The sequence below is a fragment of the Mastacembelus armatus genome, chromosome 11 (genome assembly GCF_900324485.2).
Source record: "Mastacembelus armatus chromosome 11, fMasArm1.2, whole genome shotgun sequence".
Taxonomy (NCBI): domain Eukaryota; kingdom Metazoa; phylum Chordata; class Actinopteri; order Synbranchiformes; family Mastacembelidae; genus Mastacembelus; species Mastacembelus armatus.
The window spans coordinates 21,316,266-21,340,353 of NC_046643.1; the positions used below are offsets into that span (position 1 = coordinate 21,316,266).

Sequence of the window (24,088 nt, forward strand, 5' to 3'; positions counted from 1 at the left end):
CACCCCCTGACCTCCTCTTGCTGACCTTCTCTCCCTCTTGTCCCGTCTTCTCCTCTTCTTCCTCCACTCACCACCTGTTCCTCTCTCCTCTTCCTCCTCTTCATCCACTGACCTCCTCTCTCCCCCTCTCCTCTCATCCTCCACCTCCTCTCTTGTCACCTCTCGTGTGTTTTTTTTCTTTTGCCCCTCCTGACCTCTCTCCCGTCTCCTCTCACTCTCTCTTTTTTCTCACTTTCGTCCCCTCTCTCCTCCCTCCCTCTCTGACCTCCCTCCTCCTCACCCCTGCTCCACCCCCCCTCCCTCTCCTCTTCTCCTAATTAGCACCTGAGCGTACAGGCCTGGTTAATATTCGGCGGCGAGGCGCTTCGACGGCAGAAGGGCACCTCGCCGTCTCTCCTGCGCTGCTGTTGCCATAGTAACGCCATGGAAATGAAGCACTGTTCTCCTCCGTCTCTATCTCTCTCTCTCTTTCCTAAATTTTTTTTGCCCCCCCCCCCACTCTCACCCCACCCCCTTCACTTTTTAATGAGTCACTGCATCCATTAAATTTTAGGATGGAGGAGGGAAGGGTGTGGGTGTGGGTGTGGGGTGGGGGCGTGCACGAGAAGCAGCGAGCGCGTTTCGAGACAGAAAATTTAAGGGGTGGAGAAAAGTTTTTACTAAACGGGGAAAGTCAGCGTTGGTAAAAACGTTGTGCGTCTGCTGCCGTGACAGATGTTTGTGACTGGGCGCTTTGTCCAAGGACGCCGTTATTTGTTTGCTTGTCTGACGGAGTTCAGAGGTGGGTGTGGGTGGGAGTGTTTGGACCGAGGCCTTGGCCTTGATGAAGTTCTTTAAAGCTGCTAATTGTATTTCATTCATATTTCATGGTCGCTGGGGGCAGACGGTTTGCAGAGGGAGGCCTGATAGAATATCAGGTGTGTGCGCTGCATTCCTAAACCATGGCCATGAGGAGCTGGTGGGCATCTGTGCCACTGTGTGTGTGTGTGTGTGTGTGTGTGTGTGTGTGTGTGTGTGTGTGTGTGTGTGTGTGTGTTTTGCATTCATCCACCATGACAGCTGGAGGTCATGGGCTGTTTGTGTGTGTGAGTCAGCATATTTGTGCAGTTCCTCACAGATATTCCTACAACCTGTGTGTGTGTGTGTGTGTGTGTGTGTCCATCACTGTGAGGACTTGTCGTCGTATTAATCTCACCTATCGTCAGGTGTTTTCTGTCGTGTCTGCCACCCTCTGCTCTGCTGTGTGTGTTTAGCGTCCCCTCCTCACCCTTTACGTTCACGTCCTGGTCGCTCAGTAAAACACAGAGAAGCTGCGACGATGACTTTCTGTGTGTTGTGTTGATGCACCATTTAAAACAACATCCTTATGCGTCCACACTTGGTGTTTCATCCCGTTTCTGCCTTTAACTCAATGAAACACCACGTCAGTTCATTCTCATGCAGACAAGTCACGGTGAGGAGAGACACCACGGTCCTTGTTTCTACTGAGCAGTAGAAGAAGCTGACATTATCACAACAGCAGCGTCTGGACAAAGACATTTTTTTCTTTCACCTCTGGAATTAAATTTAAAAAAAAAAAATTCTTCTACAAAACAGTTTTCCCCCATCCACGGTGCGCCCCCCCCCCCTGACAGGTTCAGATTTTTGGAAAATGCGAGATGTGGCTCTGTGGCTTAAAAGTGGCTCAGGAGATGCATTTAGACCAGGGTGTGTCCTCACAGCTCCAGGTAAAACCAGATTTCTGGAGTAAACCAGTTTTCAGCTGAGTGGTGTCACGACCAGCTCTGATCTTGACCTCTGACCTCTGTGTCTGCAGGGCTGCGAGCATGAATCGTCACATTCATCTCACTTTATCATCGGCGTCAACACGTGACACGCAGCCTCTTAAACATTCGTACTCGACACTGTTTTCTGTCTGTCTACTTTTATTTATTTAAATGTCAGCAGAGCTGCACCTGAAATGAAAGCTAAAGTGAAGGCAAAATTAAAACCGGAGACATCAGTACTTTCTAATTCCACAGAGACAACAGATTCATAATGTCAGGTGTACATAATGTGCTTGTTTGAATCTTGGTTGTTTAGACTTTTTGAAAGTTGACATTTGAGAGAAACGGTGATATGGAGACTATTTTTTCTGCAGTGAGGAGAAAATATCAATGAGCTGCAGAAAACCAGAGATTGGACTGATTGTTTTATAAAAACCTGATTATTGTTGGTTTAATAAGTGCACAAACCTTCCTGCATTTTTAAACATATTTGGTTTCAGATACTTTCATTTTAAATATACTGCATGATGCTAATTCAGGGCAGCATGGTGGATGAGTGGTTAGCACTGTTGCCTCACAGCAAGAAGGTTCCTGGTTTGAAACCCATCAGGGGCCTTTCTGTGTGGAGTCTGCATGTTCTCCCTGTGCTTGTGTGGGTTTTCTCCAGGTACTCTGGTTTCCTCCCACAGTCCAAAAACATGTATGTCAGGTTGATTGGTGACTCTAAATTGCCCATAGGAGTGAGTGTGAGTGTGTGAGGTTGTTTGTCTCTATGTGGCCCTGTGATGGACTGGGGACCTGTCCAGGGTGGACCCCTGCCTTTCACCCAGAGAGAGCTGGGATAGGCTCCAGCAGGTCCCTGGGACCCTGGTTAGGACTAAGGGGGTAAATTAAAACATGTAAGACAAACATGTCACAGAAAGCCTCCGTATAAGTGTAGACCAGCAGTTGCAGCAGTGTTGTGTGATCGGAGCGTCTGAATGACGAGACAGTCGTGGTGGAGAGATGAATACGTCATGTCATTTATACTCAGCTCTGCAGGCTCGACCTTGAGACACTCGACAGCACGAGTTTGGCCGACTCGGTGCACATCGGGGTCGGTGCGGACTGGGAGCAGCGCTCCAATTATCCAGCCGATCGCCCCAAACCTGAAACTCTATCAAGGTTCTGTGCCAATGAAAAGCCAGCTTTGTTCTCGTCAGCACATCAAATTGCCTCACAAGACCCATCAGTCATGTAGCTGCTCTGCTCTCCGCTGCCTTTTAGTGCGTCCAACTTATCTAGTGCTTAAAGAGCCATTGGGCCTTGTCTGTGGTGTCCAACGTTTGGCTCTTAGGCCTGCTCAGGGACCTTATGGGGCTTCCACAGGGTCCTCGGTGAAAGAACCTATACTGCTGATTGTTGCAGCTTTTTTTGGCCGGCAGGTATCAGGATTTTTAACAGTGATGAGACGCCTGCAGCAGCTGCAGCCTTGGACTTGGCTACGGTGTATGACAGAGAGATACCATTTAAATCTGATCCAGAAGCTGTACTACAGTAACCGGGAGCCAGAACCAGGTTCAGTTTGCTAAGTTTAATGGAGACGGTTGAGGAGGGAAGATCTTCAGGTGTGTAAAACACAGAGTTTATCTTCTGGCCATGATGTTTGAAAACTTAAAATACTGTCACATTGGCAGCATCAAGGGAACTTTGGTTAAACCATCGTGGGATTTTGTCAGTATCACTCAGACCTACTTAGAGCCCTGTTAGGACAGATTATCCTTCAGGAGGGAGTGGTTTGGTTTTTTCTGTCTGTAATTTCAGTCCCATTTCAGTAATTCCTACACACGGCAGTTACCGGTGAAATCACAGGCCTCGTTTCCCTCCCGTTAAAGGGCCAGCTAAAATGACCTGAGGTGAAACTAGTCATGACGTCCTTTCGGTCGGTTTTGCAAACTCTTATGTAACACGAGTGAGATTTGGATCTCTGTAAGCTTAAGAGGCAGCTGCTGGAAATAGCCTGGCACTCTCAGAAGAGCTGGGTCATACTACCAGCTGTGTTAATGATGCATTAGCACCACGAGGTGCCCACACAAAGGCATCCTTTGATCAATCATTTAGCATCCCTACACACAGTTATACTGAAACACACACACACAGAGCTGGCAGTTTTTGTGCTGCACGATGACTGTGTGCCTGAGGATGGGGGGGTCACGGGGACACCAAAACCAGGACGCTTTTAGGTTCTGAGCAACATTGCCCTAAAAAGAAATTGGGCTCATAACTTTGAGTTACTCCTGTGACGTCCTGTTGATTCATTTACACGGTTCTGCAAGGCCTTTTTTACCCAGGGGGACCTGGACTGACAGCACCGGGTACAGTCCAGGGTCTTCTCCAGGGACTCTTAGCAAGTCGGTCTCATGAGGAGTTTCCATGTTGATGGGATGTGTTTAATGAGGATATTCCACATTAAAGGCACTGCAGTGAGGAAGTGACTCATGAAGCCACTCAGTTGATGGTCTGTACTGTGCTGACCTGATGGTACCTGAACTGATCCAGTTTCTTCAGTACTTTTGGTCCAACAGGTGTTTCAGATTAAAGTCAAGTTGTTGTACAAACAAAACCCTGGAGAAACAAATTGGTTTCATGAAGTGACGTCACTGTGGTTGAGGTTCGGTTAAGTTTAGGCACCAAACACTTAAAGTGTTAAGGTGAGTACTTTGGTTCAGGTTGGAAGGTTACGGTGAGAAAAGTGTTACGATAGAGCTGATGTTGGTGAGCGTCTCATGTTTTAGGGACTTTATTTAATTTTCTCATCTTCTTTTCAGCTGTGCAACAATAGAAGATGAGCCACAGTCGCTCTGTGGTTTATTTGAGTCTGGTGTGTATCATCACAAACTCTTATTAACTGTTATCAATGCAAACACAACATAAGGTTTTTGGAGTCATTTTTGTTATCTTTCTGTATGAATCGGAGCTTTTGGTTGGTCCCTTGGTATCCGGAGGACGGGCGTCTGTTCAGAAATGTACGTCGTCTCCCTCCCTGTGAGTCCTGGCCCCCTCCAGTCTGCCCTTGTTCCAGTAAAACGTCTTTAACCCCTCCTATTAGCACACTTGGCTCTTTCCGATTTGCCTTTCGTCCTCCTAATTTGTCATTTCATTTCCCAAGGTATCTCCTCATTACCTTCTTTTCCATCTCCGAGTTGTTTTATGGCTTCCTCGACACCCTTTTCTCGCTGGTCTGCCCTTGTTCCCTTCGCCTTGCAGACTGAATTGCCTACAGTGCAGTCAGATAGATGGATGGATGCAGTTTGTGGTTAGATTGATGGTTTTGCTTTGCCCTTGGTGGAGGTGAAAATCTGATAGTTGTTTCCCTCATCAGCGTCTGTAAAACCTGCGGTGAACCCTGCCTCACCCGGCTGATCCGCTCGGGTTACTTTGGTGTCACTTTCAGGGGGGTTTAGGTGTCCCATCCTGGTCTCGGTTTGGCTCCTGTAGGTTTTAGACGGGAGGAGAAGCTGAGTGCTGTGTTCACTGAAGGCTGATGCTGCCCTCTAAATGTGCGAGGGAAAGGTCAGGGAAGAGCTTTGTTTGTATTTGGGTTGAGGAAACTGAACTCGGCTCCCTCTCAAAAGGAAAAATTGCCGCTTCTTGCAATTTGCAAATCACTGTTGTCACTGCTGCAGTTTTATTATTTTCTCCATAATTACGGAGCACTGCCGTGTGCTGAACAGTCGCCTCTACACAAATACTCTACAAGTAATTACAAGGATGCGTGGAGGCGAGCTCAGCACAACAAAATGGGACGCAGCCAAGCGGCATATGACTCCCCTCCTCAGAAGTTGGCCTGGAGTCCTCGAGGCCAATCCAGTGATGCGGCAAAACATGACACTGTTGTTTTTTTCTTTTTTCTTTGCTTTTTTCTGTCGCTGGAGCTGTTCCTCGTCGACATGAAGCGAGGCTGCGTAAAGTGAAATGCTTCAGCCTGCAGCTCAGTCGCCTCCTTTCTGTTCTCTCCTTCCATCTTTTTGTCTCATTCGTGTCTGTTCTCTCGTCCTTTTCCATCAGACTCTGTTGGTCTGTGGTGCTTCCTTCTCTCCTCCTCTTCCTCTACATGTGCTCTCTGCTCTTCAGTTTTGTCTTTTCCCTTTTATCTTTTTTCCATCTGTCTCTGTCTTTTCCCATCTCTGTGTTTCGAAGCAAAACAACATGTACTGAAGTAGAAAAAGTGAATGGAGCTTGTGTTATTTTTCCAAATGTAGGAGTTTAGTCAGGATTAGAGCTTAGGAGCGTTCACGTAAGAACCAACTATCTGTTTATTATGTTTCTGAGAAACGAGGAAATAGTTTCCAGACAAAGACATTAATGTTTTTAAGGTGGGCCAGCATCCTGCTGCCAGCGTTTGGGTCCCCCGGACTCTGGATCAGGTCTAATTATCCTGCCGTGTATTTGGACTGGGCGTGTCCATTCTTGGGTCCAATCTGAATTAGGACTTGGGTCTAAGTAAAAGTACTGAGCTTGACGTGACTCAATGAATGAAGTCAGACCCACGACATTTCTCCACCTGCTTCATGAGAGAAGCTCATTAGCTGAAGTTTGTAGTAAACAGCAATGTAAATGCATGAGATTTATAATAACATAGGATTAGTTCAGTCTCATTGCACAGCACAGCCGTTCCAGCAGGACTCTGGATACTCGGCAGCTATCAAACGTGTCTCCTGTGCAGGCGGTGAGAAGCTGATCAAGGCAGTGAGAGTATGAAATATGTCCAACATTAAGTGACACTTGGGACAAATAACAGCTTGCCCAATACTAATTAAGTGTTGAAATACTCTCAGTTTTTCTGGCAAATGTGTTTTGTTTTTTTGTCCCAAATGATTGGGGCACCTTTTCAAAGCGTCAACTCTGCTGAGAGAAAATGACCAAATCTTCATTTTATTGTATTATTTTTTATGATATTTCCATTAAAATGTGCTTTTGGATGGAAATGTTTTCTTCCTCCTCTCCTTCATCCTCTTCATCTGCTTTCAATTGTCTCGCTCTCTCTCTCTCTGCCTCTTTAAACACTGTTGTCCCTTTCTCCTCCTCCCCTCTTTATGTTTATCTGCCTTCTTTTTTCCACATCTTCCCTTCCTTTCACCGTCTTCTCTCCCTTTCTGTCTGCCAGGCCATGGCCTAGTTAAAACATTTTCTGCTTTGTGTCTGCTCTCTTTCATCAGCTGGGAAGTTTTTAGTCTCCCCTCTTTCTCTTTATCTCTTGTGTGTCTTTGCTGCTTCATTTTCTTTTTACACCACTCTTCCTCCGCCTCTCTGTCCCTTGTACCTGCTTTCTCTTTTTGTCCTCCTTTTATTTTTACCCTTTACTCCCTCTCATCCCATATTTATTCATACCTGTCCTTCCCTCTCTCTCGCTCTCTTTTCTTTCCATATGTTTTTACCTCGCTCTCTCGGTCCCATTGTGTGGATGATAGCTGTCAGGAGATCTCATCACTGAGTCTCTCTTATTACATGATTACAGGGTAATTATCCTGTGAAGTTGTCTTTGCCCGAATCTATGAAAGGCGCTTAATGTCTTTTTAATGGGGTTTGGAGTTTGGAGACTTTTTTTGTCTTTTGTAGTTGCAGTGGACTCTTCAATTTATTGCATTTCTGTGTGATTGGCCTGGAACAGCGTGTCCTAATTAAGTGCCACTTGGATTCAGCGTAATTTTCAGCCGCGGCGTCTCTCAGTTGTCAGTCAGGCCGGCTTCATCTTTAACTTCTGGCCTTGGCTTTGTCAGCAAATGCTGTCGTCCGCCAGTGTCGTATTAAACAGTCCTGGTATTAAAAAGACCTGGTATTAAAAAGACCTGGTATTAAACAGTCCTGGTATTAAACCAGAACTGGTATTAAACCAGTCCTGATATTAAACCAGCCCTGGTATTGAACAGACCTGGTATTAAACCAGAACTGGTATTGAACAGACCTGGTATTAAACCAGTCCTAGTATTGAACAGACCTGGTATTGAACCAGTCCTGGTATTAAACTAGAAATGGTATTAAACAGACCTGGTATTAAACTAGTCCTGGTATTAAACCAGAACTGGTATTAAACCAGAACTGGTATTAAACCAGTCCTGGTATTAAACCAGAAATGGTATTAAACAGACCTGGTATTAAACCAGACCTGGTATTAAACAGTCCTGGTATTAAACCAGAACTGGTATTAAACCAGAACTGGTATTGAACAGACCTGGTATTAAACAGACCTGGTATTAAACCAGTCCTGGTATTAAACCAGAACTGGTATTAAACCAGAACTGGTATTAAACAGACCTGGTATTGAACAGACCTGGTATTGAACAGACCTGGTATTAAACTAGTCCTAGTATTGAACAGACTTGGTATTAAACTAGTCCTAGTATTGAACAGACCTGGTATTAAACTAGTCCTGGTATTGAACAGACCTGATATTAAACTAGTCCTGGTATTGAACAGACCTGGTATTAAACTAGTCCTGGTATTAAACCAGTCCTGGTATTGAACAGACCTGGTATTAAACCAGTCATGGTATTAAACCAGTCCTGGTATTGAACCAGACCTGGTATTAAACCAGTCCTGGTATTGAACAGACCTGGTATTAAACAGACCTGGTATTAAACTAGTCCTGGTATTAAACCAGTCCTGGTATTGAACAGACCTGGTATTAAACCAGTCCTGGTATTGAACCAGACCTGGTATTAAACCAGTCCTGGTATTGAACAGACCTGGTATTAAACCAGTCCTGGTATTAAACTAGTCATGGTATTAAACCAGTCATGGTATTAAACCAGTCCTGGTATTGAACCAGACCTGGTATTAAACCAGTCCTGGTATTGAACCAGACCTGGTATTGAACAGACCTGGTATTAAACAGACCTGGTATTAAACCAGTCCTGGTATTGAACAGACCTGGTATTAAACCAGTCCTGGTATTGACCCAGACCTGGTATTAAACCAGTCCTGGTATTGAACAGACCTGGTATTAAACCAGTCCTGGTATTGACCCAGACCTGGTATTAAACCAGTCCTGGTATTGAACAGACCTGGTATTAAACCAGTCCTAGCTCCTCTGGTGTTTAGGACGAGCTCAGATTTTAGAGGATTTTTCAGATTTTAAATGGACCAGAGCAGCTGCAGAGGATCCTGGGATTTTATTTTTCAGTGTTATTAGCATTGGTATTATATCACCTGTAAGTTTGGATGCATCTTCTCAGTGTTTAACAGCATCAGTTGTGCTGAGGTGGTGCTCATATGCAGAAAGTAATGAAAACGCAAATGGCAAATGATAATGTACAAATAAAATAAGGGAAAATGTTCTGCTGGGAAATATACACAGCAGAAAAATATCTTCTCTCAAACATCAAATGTAAAACCAAAACAGGATTATGCAGGATTTTAACTGTTTTTTTTTTTTTTTTAAGTAGAGAACATGGGGCATTAAAATGCAAAGAAATTCATCCTCACCATCAAAATCCCAATTATATTTGTTTTAGTCCAATTGTTTGTTTATCTGTAAAATGTGCAATGATCAGTGCAATAAATCAGAGGGATCCTTCCTAAAAACCTTCTATATTTGTGTTTGTGTAAAAAGGAAAGTTACTGTCGAGGCATCAGCCTGTAAAACAGTCTGATGTTATTCTTTATTTCCCGTCTCTCATGTTGTCAGACCCTCCTATTGGAAAACATCTTACCCTAATCAACATATTCATTGGAGCAGCGGTCGAGATCTGTAACGTTTGAATATAAGATGAATAGAAATCTATTAAATGTTTGGGAGGGTTAAAATTTGAATATTCAAAAGTGACTTTTTAGGAAGTTTGTTGAGTATTTTGTCATAAATATTTAACACTGTAGAGAAAAACTGACTTTAAGTTCAGAGCTTTATATCCAACTTCCTGTCTTTGAAGGTACCGGAGTGTGTAATAGTATAACAGTGCGTATATTTTCAGTACGAGCGACTTCAGTAAGAATAAAAATGTGTGATGTTCCAGTGTTTTATCTCTGGTACTGTCTCAAATAAACAGGATTCTTCAACCAAAACCATAGTTTGTTTGTTTAGAAAAGTGGCGTGAGCTATTTTCTCTCCTGTTTCTTCTTCTTTGTCTTATTGTGGGTGAACGCGGCGCGTCACTTCACACGCCGTGTGTTTCTCTCTGCTGTTAGTCGTCCCCGAGTGGCTGCAGCACATTAACGTGTCATTTTCTCTCTTCCTGTTTCCTGCAGCTTGAGCGCCGCTGCTGTCTGTGATGCCCTCCCATGACGCCCAGGTCAGCAGCTGACACTGCCAGTGAGCGGGAGACGCCACTGCACAACCGGTGCTGGGCCGGTACCATCGGCCGGTTCTCGCACTCCCTCTCGCACGCTGGAGACTCCGCCTCCACCCGCCTACCAGTACCCACGACCCTCAGCTCCAGTCCCCCCAAGTAAGACCCTTGAAAACCTGACACCCTGACGTCCGCAGCAGCACCAGCACCAGCAGCAGCAGCCAAAAAAACAGTATATCTTCAGCGCAATCAGCAACACCAGCACCTCCATTATCACCACCACCAGCAGCAGCAGCAGCAGCAGCCATCATGTCCAGTCGCAGAAAGTCCTCCACCCCCTGCATGGTTCGGGTCATCAGCGATCTGCCTGAAGAGCAAGATGATCCGGAGGAGGTGATGGGGGTAGAAATAGTGGCGTGCAACGATGAAAAGAACGCAGAAAAAGAACAGTCAGAATCACCTGAGCCTGCAGAAAAGAGTCAAGACACCCAGCAGGCGAATCCAGACCAGCACATGTTTCCAAAACCGCTAGAAAAACAGAATCCTGAGCCATTTGAACAAGAGGAGCAGTTGGGGAAAGAAGACCAGCCCCCTGTCATCGAGAACGTAGAAGCCAGAGAAGAGAAGGACAGGGTAAGGGCCGAAACTGACCCGGCACCCCAGAAAAAGCAGCTCCGAGGCTACGAGTGCAAATACTGCCCGTTTTCAACGCAGAACCTGAATGACTTTAAAGAGCATGTGGACTCCAGCCACCCTAATGTTATTCTCAATCCTTTGTACCACTGTGCTGTCTGCGACTTCAACACCAAGAAGTTTGACTCGCTCACAGAGCACAACGAGAGCCAGCACCCAGGCGAGACAAACTTCAAGTTCAAGAGGATCAAAATGAACAATCAGACTATCTTAGAACAGACAATCGAAAGCAAGGACAATTCATCTGAATGCGAAGTGACAAATGAACAGGGTGAAGGCAACAGCACCTGTGTGTTTCCACCATACATATCAACCACAGTGAAAGGTCCGGACAATATTCAGTCGCTCTTCCAAAGGAGCAAACTGAAGAGCCAGCTGGACGGCCTGATCCAGAAGAATCAAATCACAGCGGTGAACATCAATGGAACGGTCATCATCCCTGAACCCACCATCCTCCAAGGGCTGTCCCACGTCACCCCGATGCTCCAGCGCCCACCCAACTTTAACTCTGTACCAAAAATAGCTGTTCCTTTGAACACCACCAAATATAATCCTTCTTTAGATGACAACCTGACATTGATCTCATCCTTTAACAAGTTTCCTTACCCGACACATGCTGAGCTGTCGTGGCTCACAGCTGCCTCCAAGCACCCAGAGGAACAAATCAAAGTCTGGTTCACCACACAGCGGCTGAAGCAAGGCATCACCTGGTCGCCAGAGGAGGTGGAGGAAGCCAGAAAGAAAATGTTCAATGGCTCCATCCCTCCTGCCCATCACACGTTCAGTGTCCTGCCTACAAGCCCCACCTCTCAGCCGTCTGCCAAAGTCTCCCAGCCCATTGTTCACACCACAGTCGAGCATCCAGGCCATCTCCGGACTAACGGTGCAGTCCCCACCACAAACTCACCTACTGGAGGCACCAGCCATACCCTTAAACGTTCCCTGCCAGCACATCTGACGGCAGCATTCGGCCCAGAGTCCAAGCGGCCCATCATGGCGGTAGCTCCCCATTCTGGCGACCCTAAAGACAAGGGTCTCATGGCTCCTCCTCCACCCCCCCCTCCCCATAAAGACCGGCTCCCAATGGCTCCACCTCCTGTCCCCCTGGAGATGAAAAGACCTGTAGCAGTTCCTCTGGTCACCACAGAGATGAAGAGGCCATCCACTGCTGTGCCTTTAATGCCGCCGCCCTCATCGTCGTCATTGTCGTCATCTTCAATGTCCAAAGGGAAGCTGCTTTCAACATTAGGAAACCCCAAAACGAAGCCAGTGGTCTCACTGCCTTCCATAGTCTTTCCAGAGTCTTTAACCAGGCCGATGATAGCTCCCCCGCCCATCTGTGCCCCTCCGTTTAAAAACTCATTGCTTGTTCCTCGTGCTCCGCCCATCGCTTCCAAAGAAAAGCAGCCCAATGCGTACGCTTTGCCAGCTGCTGATTTGAGTCTGCCGAACTCCCCTCCGCTCATTACCCCACAGATAAGGAGGCCCCCCATTATTCAGTCCATTCGCGCTCCTGCTAAAGCCCCCTCCCAGATACCAGGCTTTCCTGTGGATGGCAAGAAACTAAAAGAGCAGCAGGCAGTGGACCTGAAAGCCAGCTACCCCAGAGGAGACAAGGTACTCACTCCTCTGGCAGAGGCCAACGGGATGTCTCGCAAAGACAACAAATGGCCCCTCAGTCAGACCTCTCCTGCTCACAACAATGGAGTCATACATTTGGATGGTGCTGAGGTTCCCGCAGTGACAAAAGATTTTCAGCAGAAGTCCTCAGTGCTGACACAGTTCCCCCTGTTGGAGAGGATGAAAGGAAAGACCGCAGAACAGCTGAAGATCTTGGAGGAGAACTTTCTGAGGAACAGCTTCCCCACACACAGCGATATAGACAACCTGTCGGCCACCACCCGCCTGTCTCACCAGGAAATTGACAGCTGGTTTGTAGAGCGCCGTGCACTCCGCGACAACCTGGAACAAGCCCTTCTCAACTCCATGGGCACTAAGAGGATTGGCGTGGGTGGGATTGCTGCCGTCGCTGATAAACGACTACATCAGCAGCAGCAGCAACACCAGACTCTGCAGCTGAATGGGATCCACAAAGCAAGCACCGGTGTGGGCCACCTCAAAAGCCCACCTCCACCTACGCACACCCTGCCCATCATTGCTCCCGGCACCATTGCGCCCTCCGTCCCCAACCCGAATTCCTGCTCAGTGCCTCCAGACAGCCGATCCCTGGCACTCCTCAAGGACAATTTTGCTCAAACACGGTGGCCTTCCCCTGAGGAGTTCAGCCAACTGGAGGGTCGGACAGGACTGACCCGTGCTGATCTCGCACGCTGGTTCAGCGACAGCCGGTTGCAGAGCGGCACCATGGAGCTGAGAGAACTGTTTCACAACAATGGAGTCAACGGAGGTCAGGGGCCGCCTGTGTGCTCCCCCGAAAATGCTCCAGCAGGCATCATGTGTCAGGAAGGAGCCGTAACAAACAACAGCAGCAGTAAGGTGCTCGAGGTTGAGTTGGGCTGGTTGATGGAGCAGCGCGTCAACAGCCTCAGCGGTCAACCGCATGACGAGCTCCACGGTCGGTTTGCTGGCAGGTATTTATATTTTAAAGACTCTCTAACTGTGTTTTGTCGTGCGTTTATATTGCAGGGGTTCAAACTGCCCAGCTATTGGCTGCCTGCTGCCATGTATCCTACATGACTTTAAATTATACCCATCACACTGAAGTGCAGCTGTTTTGGTTCAGTCTGCATGAAGCTGGCTCTAACTCACCCACTTCACCTCAGCTCAGAATAGAGTAAATATGAATCAAATCTGTGCCAGATTCCTAAAATGTTTCTTTATGTGGCTCAAACTGAGAAATCAGAACATCGTGACACCCTCAGTCTTGGTTTCCTCTCCCCAGGACTTTGTGCTTTCACTGTTCTTTGAGCTGAGACCCTGGCAGCAGCACCATTTCCTACACATTTGCACCTTTTGGTGGTGACCCAAGTGTCCAAAATAAATTTCCTCCTCCCCTCAGTGGGTTTGTGGTGTTGTTTTCTAGGACATTAACCTACAAATCTACAGGACTTTATTTAGTCTACCTTCCATTCCAGGAGCTTGGGACATCTTTGGTCAAACAACAGAGCCATTAGGTTGGAAACCAATATCTCCACAATAATTTGGCCAAGAGTTTTATTCCCCCCATGAGTCAGCTCTGGGTTCAGGCTCAGTCTTTGAAAAGCACCACAGTACGAGCCTGATGGCACATTGAAATCCTTCTGGCTCTTATTGGTTTTATCAGCTCAGCACACAGTGAAGCACAAGGCACAGACAACAGGAGAAATAATGAGACGAACGTATAGACTCGTCTACAGTAAACTCATAAAGCAGATCGATTTAGCAGCTTTCAGCAGCACAACGGGGAGAAAAGGGGATTTGGAAAATTATATTTCAAGAAATAAAATTAAATTAATCAAATTATTTCAAGAAATAAAATTAGATTCTTCTTTTTTGGAGAAACTAAAGTCATTGAATTTTCAGTTTTTATTAGAGGCACTGAGGTTGAGGCAGCGACAGTATGGACTCCTCTGCGACTTAGCTGATTTACTGTCACCCCACGTGAAGACAATGTCCTCCACTCCAATTCAATTACTCTGATTAGTAGTTTCTCCTCATTGTAATTAAAAGACAAACGTTCCACTCAGGACCCACTTCTTTTCAGATCTGATTCGCCTAAACATCGTAAAATGACTGACAGCTCCCTTCAGTTCTGGAAAACAAATAACCTTGAAATAGATTTGAGAAATAATTTGAGATTCTAATGTGTTTTTCATTTATCTGCTAGAATTAAATCAGTTACACCTTTGTTTTTTGTTTTGTCAGACTTTAATTGGTGGGTAGGTGTTCCAGTGTTTAGAGGATATTAAAAATATCTATAGTAAACTCCAAAATGTCATTATCCAATGTTTCTGCTGCTGTTTTTGTCTCTTCTCAGATATTTTTATATCAGGATCTCAAATCAAAGCATTTTAGCGTTTGTGTAAAGACGGAGTTTTATAACTTCTTATGACACTAATCTTCAATGAATTCTTAAAGAAATCCTAAATTACAGCAGTTTGAACGGTTTAAACAAGATAAGACACAAAAAGACATAAATTAAGATAAGAACTAACTGCAGCAGGAAGGATCACCAAAATAAAAGACTGTTAATGTTCAGTGTTTAAATGCGGGAGTTTCAGTGATCACCAGTAATAACATCTTGTCGCTGTGTATCGGTACCGGACCCAGACTCTGCACCGCCCTGTGTGACTCTGTGTCTGACTGGTTTGACAGACTGAGGCAGCAGAACGTGGCGGAGTTAAAGAACGGGGGACAGAACGGGGGAGTCCTGGGAGGAGCGCGGGAGGTGTTCGGGAGCTGGCTGGAGGACGGACACTCGAGGAGAGGACGGGAGCTCCTCCTGGACCGGGAGAGGAAGATGGCCGAGGACACATCTGGGAGGCTGACTGGATAAATGGTGAGAAAATGGTCCGGACAGCTGTCCTTGGTTTCCTCCACTTCTCATCCTCTGGTTTTGTGTCTTAAGTCCTTCAGGAAAATGTGTCCTGACTTTACTGAGCTCAGACTGTTCTGAGCTGGTACCAGCGTCCCAAAGCTGGTACATGTTGAAAGAATAATGTCTTTTGATTAGACCTGCAAGTCACATTCGTTCAATATCAATGCAAATGGTATTGTAACTATCTCAAATATTTAATACGTGTTACATAAAACGTCAAAAAAGACAAATGACCTGATTTGAAGCAAATCACTAAGGCTTGAATTCCACTTGTCATCATCTCTGATGTTAGAATTGATTCTGTGTTGACACGTGATTTGAACAGTTTTAGACCTGGATTGTTCACACCCACAGATGTTTGAGAACCGAATCAGCCAAAGAACCGTGTTCTAGCATTAATACTGTGGAATGGATCTGAGCATCAGTGTGTGTGTGTGTGTGTGTGTGTGTGTGTGTGTGTGTGTGTGTGTGTGTGTGTGTGTGAACGGACACCCTGTGGTGGTGCTGCATGAATCAGAAGAGGGAAGTTCGATTTCGATTTCAGTGTGATTGCAGCTCCGTGCTCAGGAAGGTTAGATCTGTGCTGGGCCCAAGTCCGACTGAACCAGGCCCGTGTCTTAAAACGGGCCATACACAGCAATCGGGGTCAAATATTCCCAGGTACAGGTTCAGGTCGTCCAGCGTCAGGACACAACAATAGTCTCTTAGAGAAACATGATTATTGCTTAATGAGATATAGGTCTCTGTAAAACCTGTACCAGAATATGTGGCTGCAGGTTTTCCTCATGTAGAAAGAGTGAAGTGCTTTAAACTGAAGCCCCTGTTGGTCCCCGGCGTCCCCCCCTCCAGTCTGTGCCGAAGCCAGCACCTCGATCCCAGGCAGCAAACAGAACTCCTCCAGCCGGTCGCCGTCTGTGTGTGTAGCTGTGTGAGTTTTGGCTACAACTGCTCAGCAACAAACACTGACTTCAGGAAAATTTAGGAGAAAAAAAAAACAGTATTGGTGGCCGAAAATAGCAGCGGACCCCCTGGTGTGGAAAAGTTTGATAGATAAAAGGCTCTGCCTGGGGCAAAGTGTGACGACAGAGTCTGCTGCTTCTTCCCTCTGCTGTCTGTTCTGACAGAAGATGGAAAGTTTTAATGTCTCGTCGTGGCTTTTGCTTATCAAAATAGAATCAGCTCAGATGATTTCCTCATGATAAGCAGCTGTAAACACAGCAGAGAGTCGGCGTCTTATGTCTTGAAGGGTAGTGGCTCTGTCGGAGGCCTTCAGAATGACTTGACAGCTGAAATCAATAATCAATAAGCAGCGTTTTGAAAAACCAACAATAAGTGTAGATTTTGTAAATAAAGAGCTTCATGTCAGTGACACGTGAACATGTTTTTGTTTTCAGCTCAGTTTCAAACAAACTCACGTCAAACACTTTCAAAACGCAAAAAACAAGATTTTACAAAAAAAAAAAAGTTTTTATCAACAACAAATCAGTAAACAGGAAGAAGCTGGTTTTCTGGACGCCCAGAGGTTCTCGAGGTCCAGCTCCTCCTGGACCTACCCTGGGGTCTCAGTGCTGGGAAGCCTTCACAGGTGGCGTCCAGGAGCCGACCACATCATTATGATACAGCAGCTGCATCACTGCTCACACATCCCTGCTCCATCTGGACCCATTATCAAGAAGTCCTGAAGCCCCTGTTTCCACAAACCGAGTGCTAATATCGTAGCATGTAGTTCCTACTATAAGATTTAATTCTAAAACCTTATTATTTTAGTAGGAAACAACAACAGTGCATTTGTTTGCTGCTGCTCTGTGCAGGTTTTCTTCAGTCTCCTGCAGCTGCTCTCAAACTCCTCCACTCTCCACCTCCCTGCTCCACAGCCCACACATCAGGGCCAACCACAGCCAGCACAATATCACCGCGGTGTGTTTGCTTAGAGGCGATTCTTTACACTATTCACTTAATGTACCTTTTAATGTCAAACATGCTCCACATGCCACTTTTATCCAGGCACCTGCAGCAGCAATAAAACCAAGCGAGCACAAAGAACCTGCCGAGTGTTTTGGTTGATGCGATTCAGTTTGTGAGCAGGATGATAAATGAACATGAGCTACTATCTAAACTCTGGCAGTTTGTGACTGCGGCCACACGCTCGTCCGCTCTGCCAAAGGCTCGGTTCAGGTGCCAGTTATTATCGGAGGCTCCAAATCACTTTGGCTCACAGATTACTGACTGTGGCAGGTGAATGCTGGAATCCACCGAACACTGTTGATGGGAAATCTGCTCCAGTTAGAAATAACACTGGAACTCTTCGCCATGTGGTTTTTAGTGTGCGAATGTGGCTGAAAGACAGGATTCATCTAACCAGCATGAAGATTTTAACATTTAGAGTTTTACATTCTCAATGAAACTGATTTTTGTGGGTAATTTTAATGAAATGTTCATCTTCTCCGACACCACCAGCAAGTGTTGTGGTTTGGACTGAACTCTTTCAGCTAAAACAAATCTAATAACCTTCCCATGATCCTTAGCTGCACTTCAGATGTCACCGTAACGCACTAGACTTTGAGGGCGACCGTGAGAAACATTAAACCTGCTCTGTATGTGTGTGTTCGTTAACATTGACAGCATTTACAGAGCAGCCAGTTTGACTGGGAACATACAAATAATGCTTGACTTTATTGTTCGGTCTGAAACAGGTAAAGATGTTTTAAATTTGTCTTTTTACACTTTTGATTTCCCTGATGGATCCAGTTTGCTTAGTGCTGGTTATTTTTGAACTTGGATTTGATATTTGAGCTGCTCCACCAGGAAAAACAAGAACATGTGTTTGTGTGTGTTAAATTCCTTTTTGCTGCGAGACATTTTTCTCCATCTTAGTTTGATTTCACTGAAACAGTGAAAGAAACAATAGAAAATAATAAGAGATTTCTAGCCTGTATATAAAAATACATGTATAAATATTTAGGTACAATTTAAAGTTAGCTGTCAATAATTCATTCATTTATTCTGTAAAAACATATAAAAACATTTTAAAGTGAATTTGACTTGAGACGTGAGCTGACCATGAAACACAAACGCTTGTTGCAGCAGTCGCTGAAAAATTAAAAAAAAGATCAGCATTTGCACCTGCAGTCGTCGATAGATGATCCGATCACCAATCAATACGAGCCTGCAGTACACACAGTGCTGACAGTTTCCACACCCAGCAGATATGGTGCAGCGTTTTCTTACCGCTGGAGTGGTTTTGGGTCCAGAATTTTTGTCTCTGGTTTTGGTCTCTACCAGCTCCCGACCTTAACTCCTCTGCAGCGAACGAGGTCGAAGAGAGAGGAGCTTGCGAGAAACGCCGAGCTGGAAGCCACAGAAAACAATCGGCAGAAGTAAAAGTATCAGTTTGTGCAGCATCGTGTCGACTACAAACAGTAAATCCTGAAAGAAAGTTCAAGTCAACACGAGACAGTTTCACAATCTAAATACACACCAAAGTGGAAACAGATGGAAAAAGACCATTCGACACATCTCAAATACAAAAAAGAAGCAGAGAGCAGGAAAAACAGGCAGCGTGAACTCTCAAACATGAACAAATCCCCCATCGTAACACAAAGATCGCCTCGTATTCAGCTGTCCTAATAGGAATTAAAGTCATCCTTATGAAAAACCTATTCAACCATTAAGTAGAACATTATCGAAATGAAATGTACATCCCCTGATATTACTGTGTATTAATCAGAACTTTGTTCTTTTCAGGAGAGAGCCAAGGTAAATTGTAGATAAAGGAGACAAATAACTGCTGAGAATATTAAGAGTAAGACTCTGAAATTAATTACTAAGAGGTGGCTGCAAAAAAAAAAATACATTCACACATTTTAAAAACTGAAGAGAACAGAAAGGGCAGATTTACTGACTGGAGAAGATCAGTCCCAGAATAACTTGTATGAAATGGTTGAATTTTGTTAATTAGGCAGTTGGGTCTAAAAATGAGGCTGTTTTTTGTGGTTAATTTTAGTTTGAGCTTGTTTTTCTTTCGTCAGGTCAGAGGTCAGATGATGATCCGAGGCAGATGTGATGAAGGGTGGTGGTATCAGCCAGGTTCTATAAAATCCTTGTGACGACTGATGGAGGAAAAAAAAACAAATTCCTGCAGCACAAACCGATGTGACGTCTCCCGTGTGTGTGTGTGTGTGTTAGTGGTGTGTGTGTGTGTGTGTGTGTGTGTGTGTGTGTGTGTGTGTGTGTGTGTGTGTGTGTGTGTGTGTGCCATCCATTGTCCTGTCTCACTAATCACAGCAGCTCGGGGCTTCATTTAATCAGCAGAGCGCGGCGCAGCGTCCCATAATAACTTATCAACAGCCGTAGCTTATACGTAGATGAAGGCTTAATTGCCAAAATGCTGCAGTGCTTCTTACTCCCTTTCATTATTATAATGTGAAACATAGAGGCAGCAGACACTGAACGTTACCTGTTTCCAGGTAACTGTGATATTAAAATGAAAATCATAATTTGTTTTAATTTTATTCCATCTGATTTAATACAGCCAAAGTTTTAAAGGATTTTTCCCCAGTGAACAATTTTTGATTTGAAGCTGGAAACAGATTTCGAGGGATAATAACCCAGAGCTGCAGCCCTCACGTTACACCAAATCCGTACCAGAACCCAGAACCCCCCCCCCAGCCCCAGCCGGAATGTAAACAGTGCAGAAAAATAATCAGTATATAAAAGGAGAAAGCTGAGAGATCTCATGGTGTACCCCCTCCAGGGTGGCACAGTCCTCAAAATTAAAATGTAAAACATTTTAATAAAAGAAGGTGCTCAGAATATTTCTATTTGCTGGATTTTTTCCACAGTGCACACTGACAATCGTGACAACCAGTGAAGTAACTTATGAGAAAAATAGACTCCTTTTAATTTTTAAACATTGTTTTTCTTTTCTTTTTTTTTTTTTATTTGCATCTGGTACATCGATACAGATGTTTTTTATTCACATCTGTGCAGTAGTTCATGAGAAAGAAGCACAGCATCACTGAAAGTCTAGTAAAAGTCTGGACTGAGTCCTAATTCCTGACTTGTTTTTCTGCAGAATTTGTGTGTTCACAGGAAAATGTCGCTCTCAGGTTGTTTGTATTGGCAGCTTTAATTATGACGACTTCAGATTTGGGAATGCAGTGATGCTGCATCGTATTGGTTTATCTCCTATTATGGTCAGACTGTATGAAAAAGCTGGTGAAATGCTTGAATTAGGCGTCTCTGAGAGGCATCAGGGATTTCAGCTCTTTGGTTTGGGGAGTCGTTACCAGAAGTAGGAAAACCTCTGCTGGCTACAGGACGCAGGAAGAATGATTATTGATCAAAATTAGTGACTGAAGGGACTTTGACAGCGTGGGAAAAGGAAGATCGAAGCGGGGTAATAAAAAACAGAATGTGGGAGAAACGATCTTCCTTACTGCCCTTCTGAAACTAAACACCTCCTTCAAAGCCCTTCAGTGACTCAAAAGTGACTCAAAGGACATACTGAGTCCTTTATCCTGGTGGGCTTTTGATTGGAAACATCTGCAGGAAGCATCGAGGTTTATTGACAGCTGATTAGCAGCAGAGTGTTGTTTCACTGATGGAACTGGGGCCATACACTCAGGACATTGTACAGAACCTCTAACCATTATTTGAAGAGCAGGATGTTATTTCAATACTGGCTTTTATTTGATGAATTGTGGGACAGATCTTTGACTTGTTATAGCAGCCTGTCATTTAGAAATAATATCCCTGTGGACCAGTGTCTGTGTCCACCCTCAGTTTGAGCTCCAGGTTTGGTCTCCACCACCTCCTGAGAGAAACCTCTGGCTCTTTAGCTGCTAAATGCTCCACTTTGTTCACCAGCTGGTCTCTGCCTGTGTCTGTCTGCTGTTTGCTGCTGAGCAGGTCATGAGTCCTGATTAATTGGTATAATAAGAATATCGTTTTAATTAGCAAATACTGTAGGTCCTGTCCTCGGAGTGCTGATGCCGACTGAAAGGTAGAGCTTGAATTAACAGCAAATTAAAACACATGAGAAAAACTAATTGACTCGGTTTCAGGTTTAATCAATTATCACAAATTTCATCCGTAGAAATTTCAAATTTAAGGAGGCAAAATTGTGGATGATCTGTTCACCCTTTCTTTCATATTTAGAAACTTTTGAATAGTGAGGACTTGAGAGACGATATATCAAAGTTCTGTTGATTCTCTTTTTATATCCTTCATCTCTCTTGTTATTCTTCTGGTTTCTTCTTTGTTAGCGGTGAGAATCTCAATATTCAGTAAGATGTTGGTTGGTTCCTTTAAATCGATCCAGTGACACAAAAACCATCTGAGCTTCTTACAACATGTTTCTAAATAAGAAGAAATGAAGAAAACAAACCTGCTTCTGTTTGCACTTCAGGAAAATGAAGCCCCAGACACTGTTCAGGAAATCACTGGAGTTTTTGTATAAAAGGTGTATCTGTGTGTGTGTGTGTGTGTGTGTGTGTGTTGTAACGTCCATTGTCCTGGTTCTGGGCCTCGTTTAATCGCTTCTGCATGAAACAAACCTTTAGCACAGTTTCCCTCTGACATGGATTAGGGGGGAGAGCGGCCGGTCAGGTGTGTGTGTGTGTGTGTGTGTGTGTGTGTGTGTGTGTTATTTCATGTGTCCCAGTTCCCAGCGGCACCAGGCGACCGGGAACACCGGCTCCTGGCACAACAATTGCTTTTTAATCCCCCTCCCTTTTGCTTCTTTCCCTTTCCTCCTGTTCTTGGTGGGAATGATCCGAGTTGTTGAGAAAGTGACGTTTCTCTTGTGCCAGAAAAGGTTTTTTGACAGTTTAATATTTCTCTTTTCTTCTGTGTCCATTTCAGGTGCAAAGAGAAATTTGCCGCCGCCGCCGCTGCTGCTGGAAACTTACAGGAGGAAAGAAAACGAAGAACGGAGCAACAAAGAAGAGTTTTAATCAGAAACTGTTTTTTTTTTTTTTTTTTTGATTTCTTACCCTTTTTTGTTTTTTGTTTTTTGTTTTTTGTTTTTAATCTCTTGATTGTTGCATCCCAGGTCACGCACACCATCATCCTCCGTCATGTCGGAGATAATCCCGTCATGTTCTCAACCTGAAGTGCCCCCCTCCACAGATGTGACGTCCGCGACAAAAGGATGAGTTGAAATAAGACGGGGCAGGTTGTGTTTAGGCGTAAGCTTCCAAATTGAAATCTGAAGAGTGCAAAGAGAAATTCAAGGTCACGATCTGTGAAGATAATTGAAATTGCCCTCCCTTACAGCGAGTCTCAAATTGCTGCTTTCTTTTCATTTCTCACAGTGATGAGAGTTTCACAATAGTGCTACAATACAATCCAGGCCCTGTACATGCAAAGACGAGGCTCGGCACAGCAACACTATCGGAGATCCAGCTCACAGGTGCAAGGAGCTGCTTTCCAACATGCTGCAGACAATCACAGCGGGTGATCAGAGGTTCGACAGGGTTCTCAACGCGTTCAGGCTTCCTTTTCAGGGACTTCTTATTCTGCAGGAATCCCAGAATCACTGGTTCCTCAAAGTTCAGTAGGCTGTGTGGTCAGTAGGACAGGTTTCAAAATACACTAAGCTTTCCCTTTAAGACGGGTCAGGTCCAACATTACCGTCTTCAGATTAGACTGGCTGCTTTGTGTTAATGAGAGACAGACTCCCTCATTCAGTTTTAATGTCCCAGGTGATTAAGTAAAGTTGTAGGAGGATTTTGGTTTGGTTTGCTGAACATCATAAACTTTGCTTTCAGTAGATTAAACGTGTCCTTTAAATGGGATCTCCCCGGTGTCGTCCGGCCCTAAATGATCCGTGAAACCAGTTTCTTAATGTTTTTGTGGTTAGCGCTTTGCCGCAAAGCCCCGATGGCCCGAACTCTCCTGTGAGTCGCTGACGGACGGCGTCCGTCCTGTGAGGGGGGGAGGAACAGGTGTGGCTGAGGTGATGCTGAGCGTGACCTGCGTTGCCATGGAGACGTGAGGAGGAGGGTGACCCGGAGCACTGAATGTGTGCCTGCAGCAGCAGTCTGACTGTACACCGACCCACAGGGTGGATTTCAAACAAACAAACAAACAAATGAGAAAAAAAACAAACGCCGAGTGCCAAAGCTGGAATCTGCTGCATTCTCACTACACTTTAAAAAAAAAAAGGGTTCTTCTTCTTCTTCTTCTTCTTCTTCTTCTTCTTGTAAATAGGATATATTTGTTCGTTTGTTTGTTTTGGTTAGTTTTCCGTATTGCTACAGATTTGTAAAATTTTGCGGAAAAATTTTGTTACATTTTGTAAAATGGGAGCAACTCGTCCCCCCCGAAGGCCTCCTTGGTTTTTTTTTTCAACCCCCTCTCAGTTTCTCTCAGCTCTTTTTCTTTTTCGTTGATGGACCTTAAAAAAAGCAGTGCCAGCAGTCGTATGCGTGTGTGCGTGCAGCGTTTTTCTTTCTTTCTCTTTTTGTACTGAACCAGAATGGAACCACTACAAAAATACACAAAAAAAAAAAAAAAAAGGACAGAGCAGTTGGCAATACTTCAGTCACTACTTCTTCATCTCACCGGCACTGGACTTCCGCCCGCCACTTCCCCGCTGAGAGGAGAGGAGGGTGGGAGGAGGAGGAGGAGGAGGAGGAGGAAGAGGGGGGACTTCGCTTCACATCAAATCAGATTTAAAAAACAAAACAAAAAAAGCACCTTTGGACCTTTTTTCTTTTTTTTTTTTACTGTGCTGAAGTGAAGTCAAGTGCTATTATTATATTATTATTATTATTATTATTATTAATATTATTGTAGCCACTCTGTCTGGAACCCTTTTTTGA

The 24,088-nt window shown here is 44.8% G+C and overlaps 1 protein-coding gene across 4 annotated transcripts in view; it reads left to right on the top strand.

Moving 5' to 3' along the window:
* Positions 1-23,807, top strand: part of LOC113126627 (zinc fingers and homeoboxes protein 2-like) — an 80,294-nt gene extending 56,487 nt beyond the window's left edge. For 3 of the 4 annotated variants that reach the window (XM_026300750.1, XM_026300747.2, XM_026300751.2), the window contains exons 3-5: positions 9,990-13,314; positions 15,038-15,221; positions 22,125-23,807. In XM_026300750.1, the coding sequence (XP_026156535.1) occupies positions 10,340-13,314; positions 15,038-15,218 (3,156 nt within the window). In that variant the 5' untranslated portion in view covers positions 9,990-10,339 and the 3' untranslated portion in view covers positions 15,219-15,221; positions 22,125-23,807. Of the gene's footprint in view, positions 1-9,989; positions 13,315-15,037; positions 15,225-22,124 lie in introns of those variants that run through there. The other variant, XM_026300748.2, reaches the window with a different exon arrangement.
* The last annotated feature ends 281 nt before the right edge of the window (positions 23,808-24,088 follow it).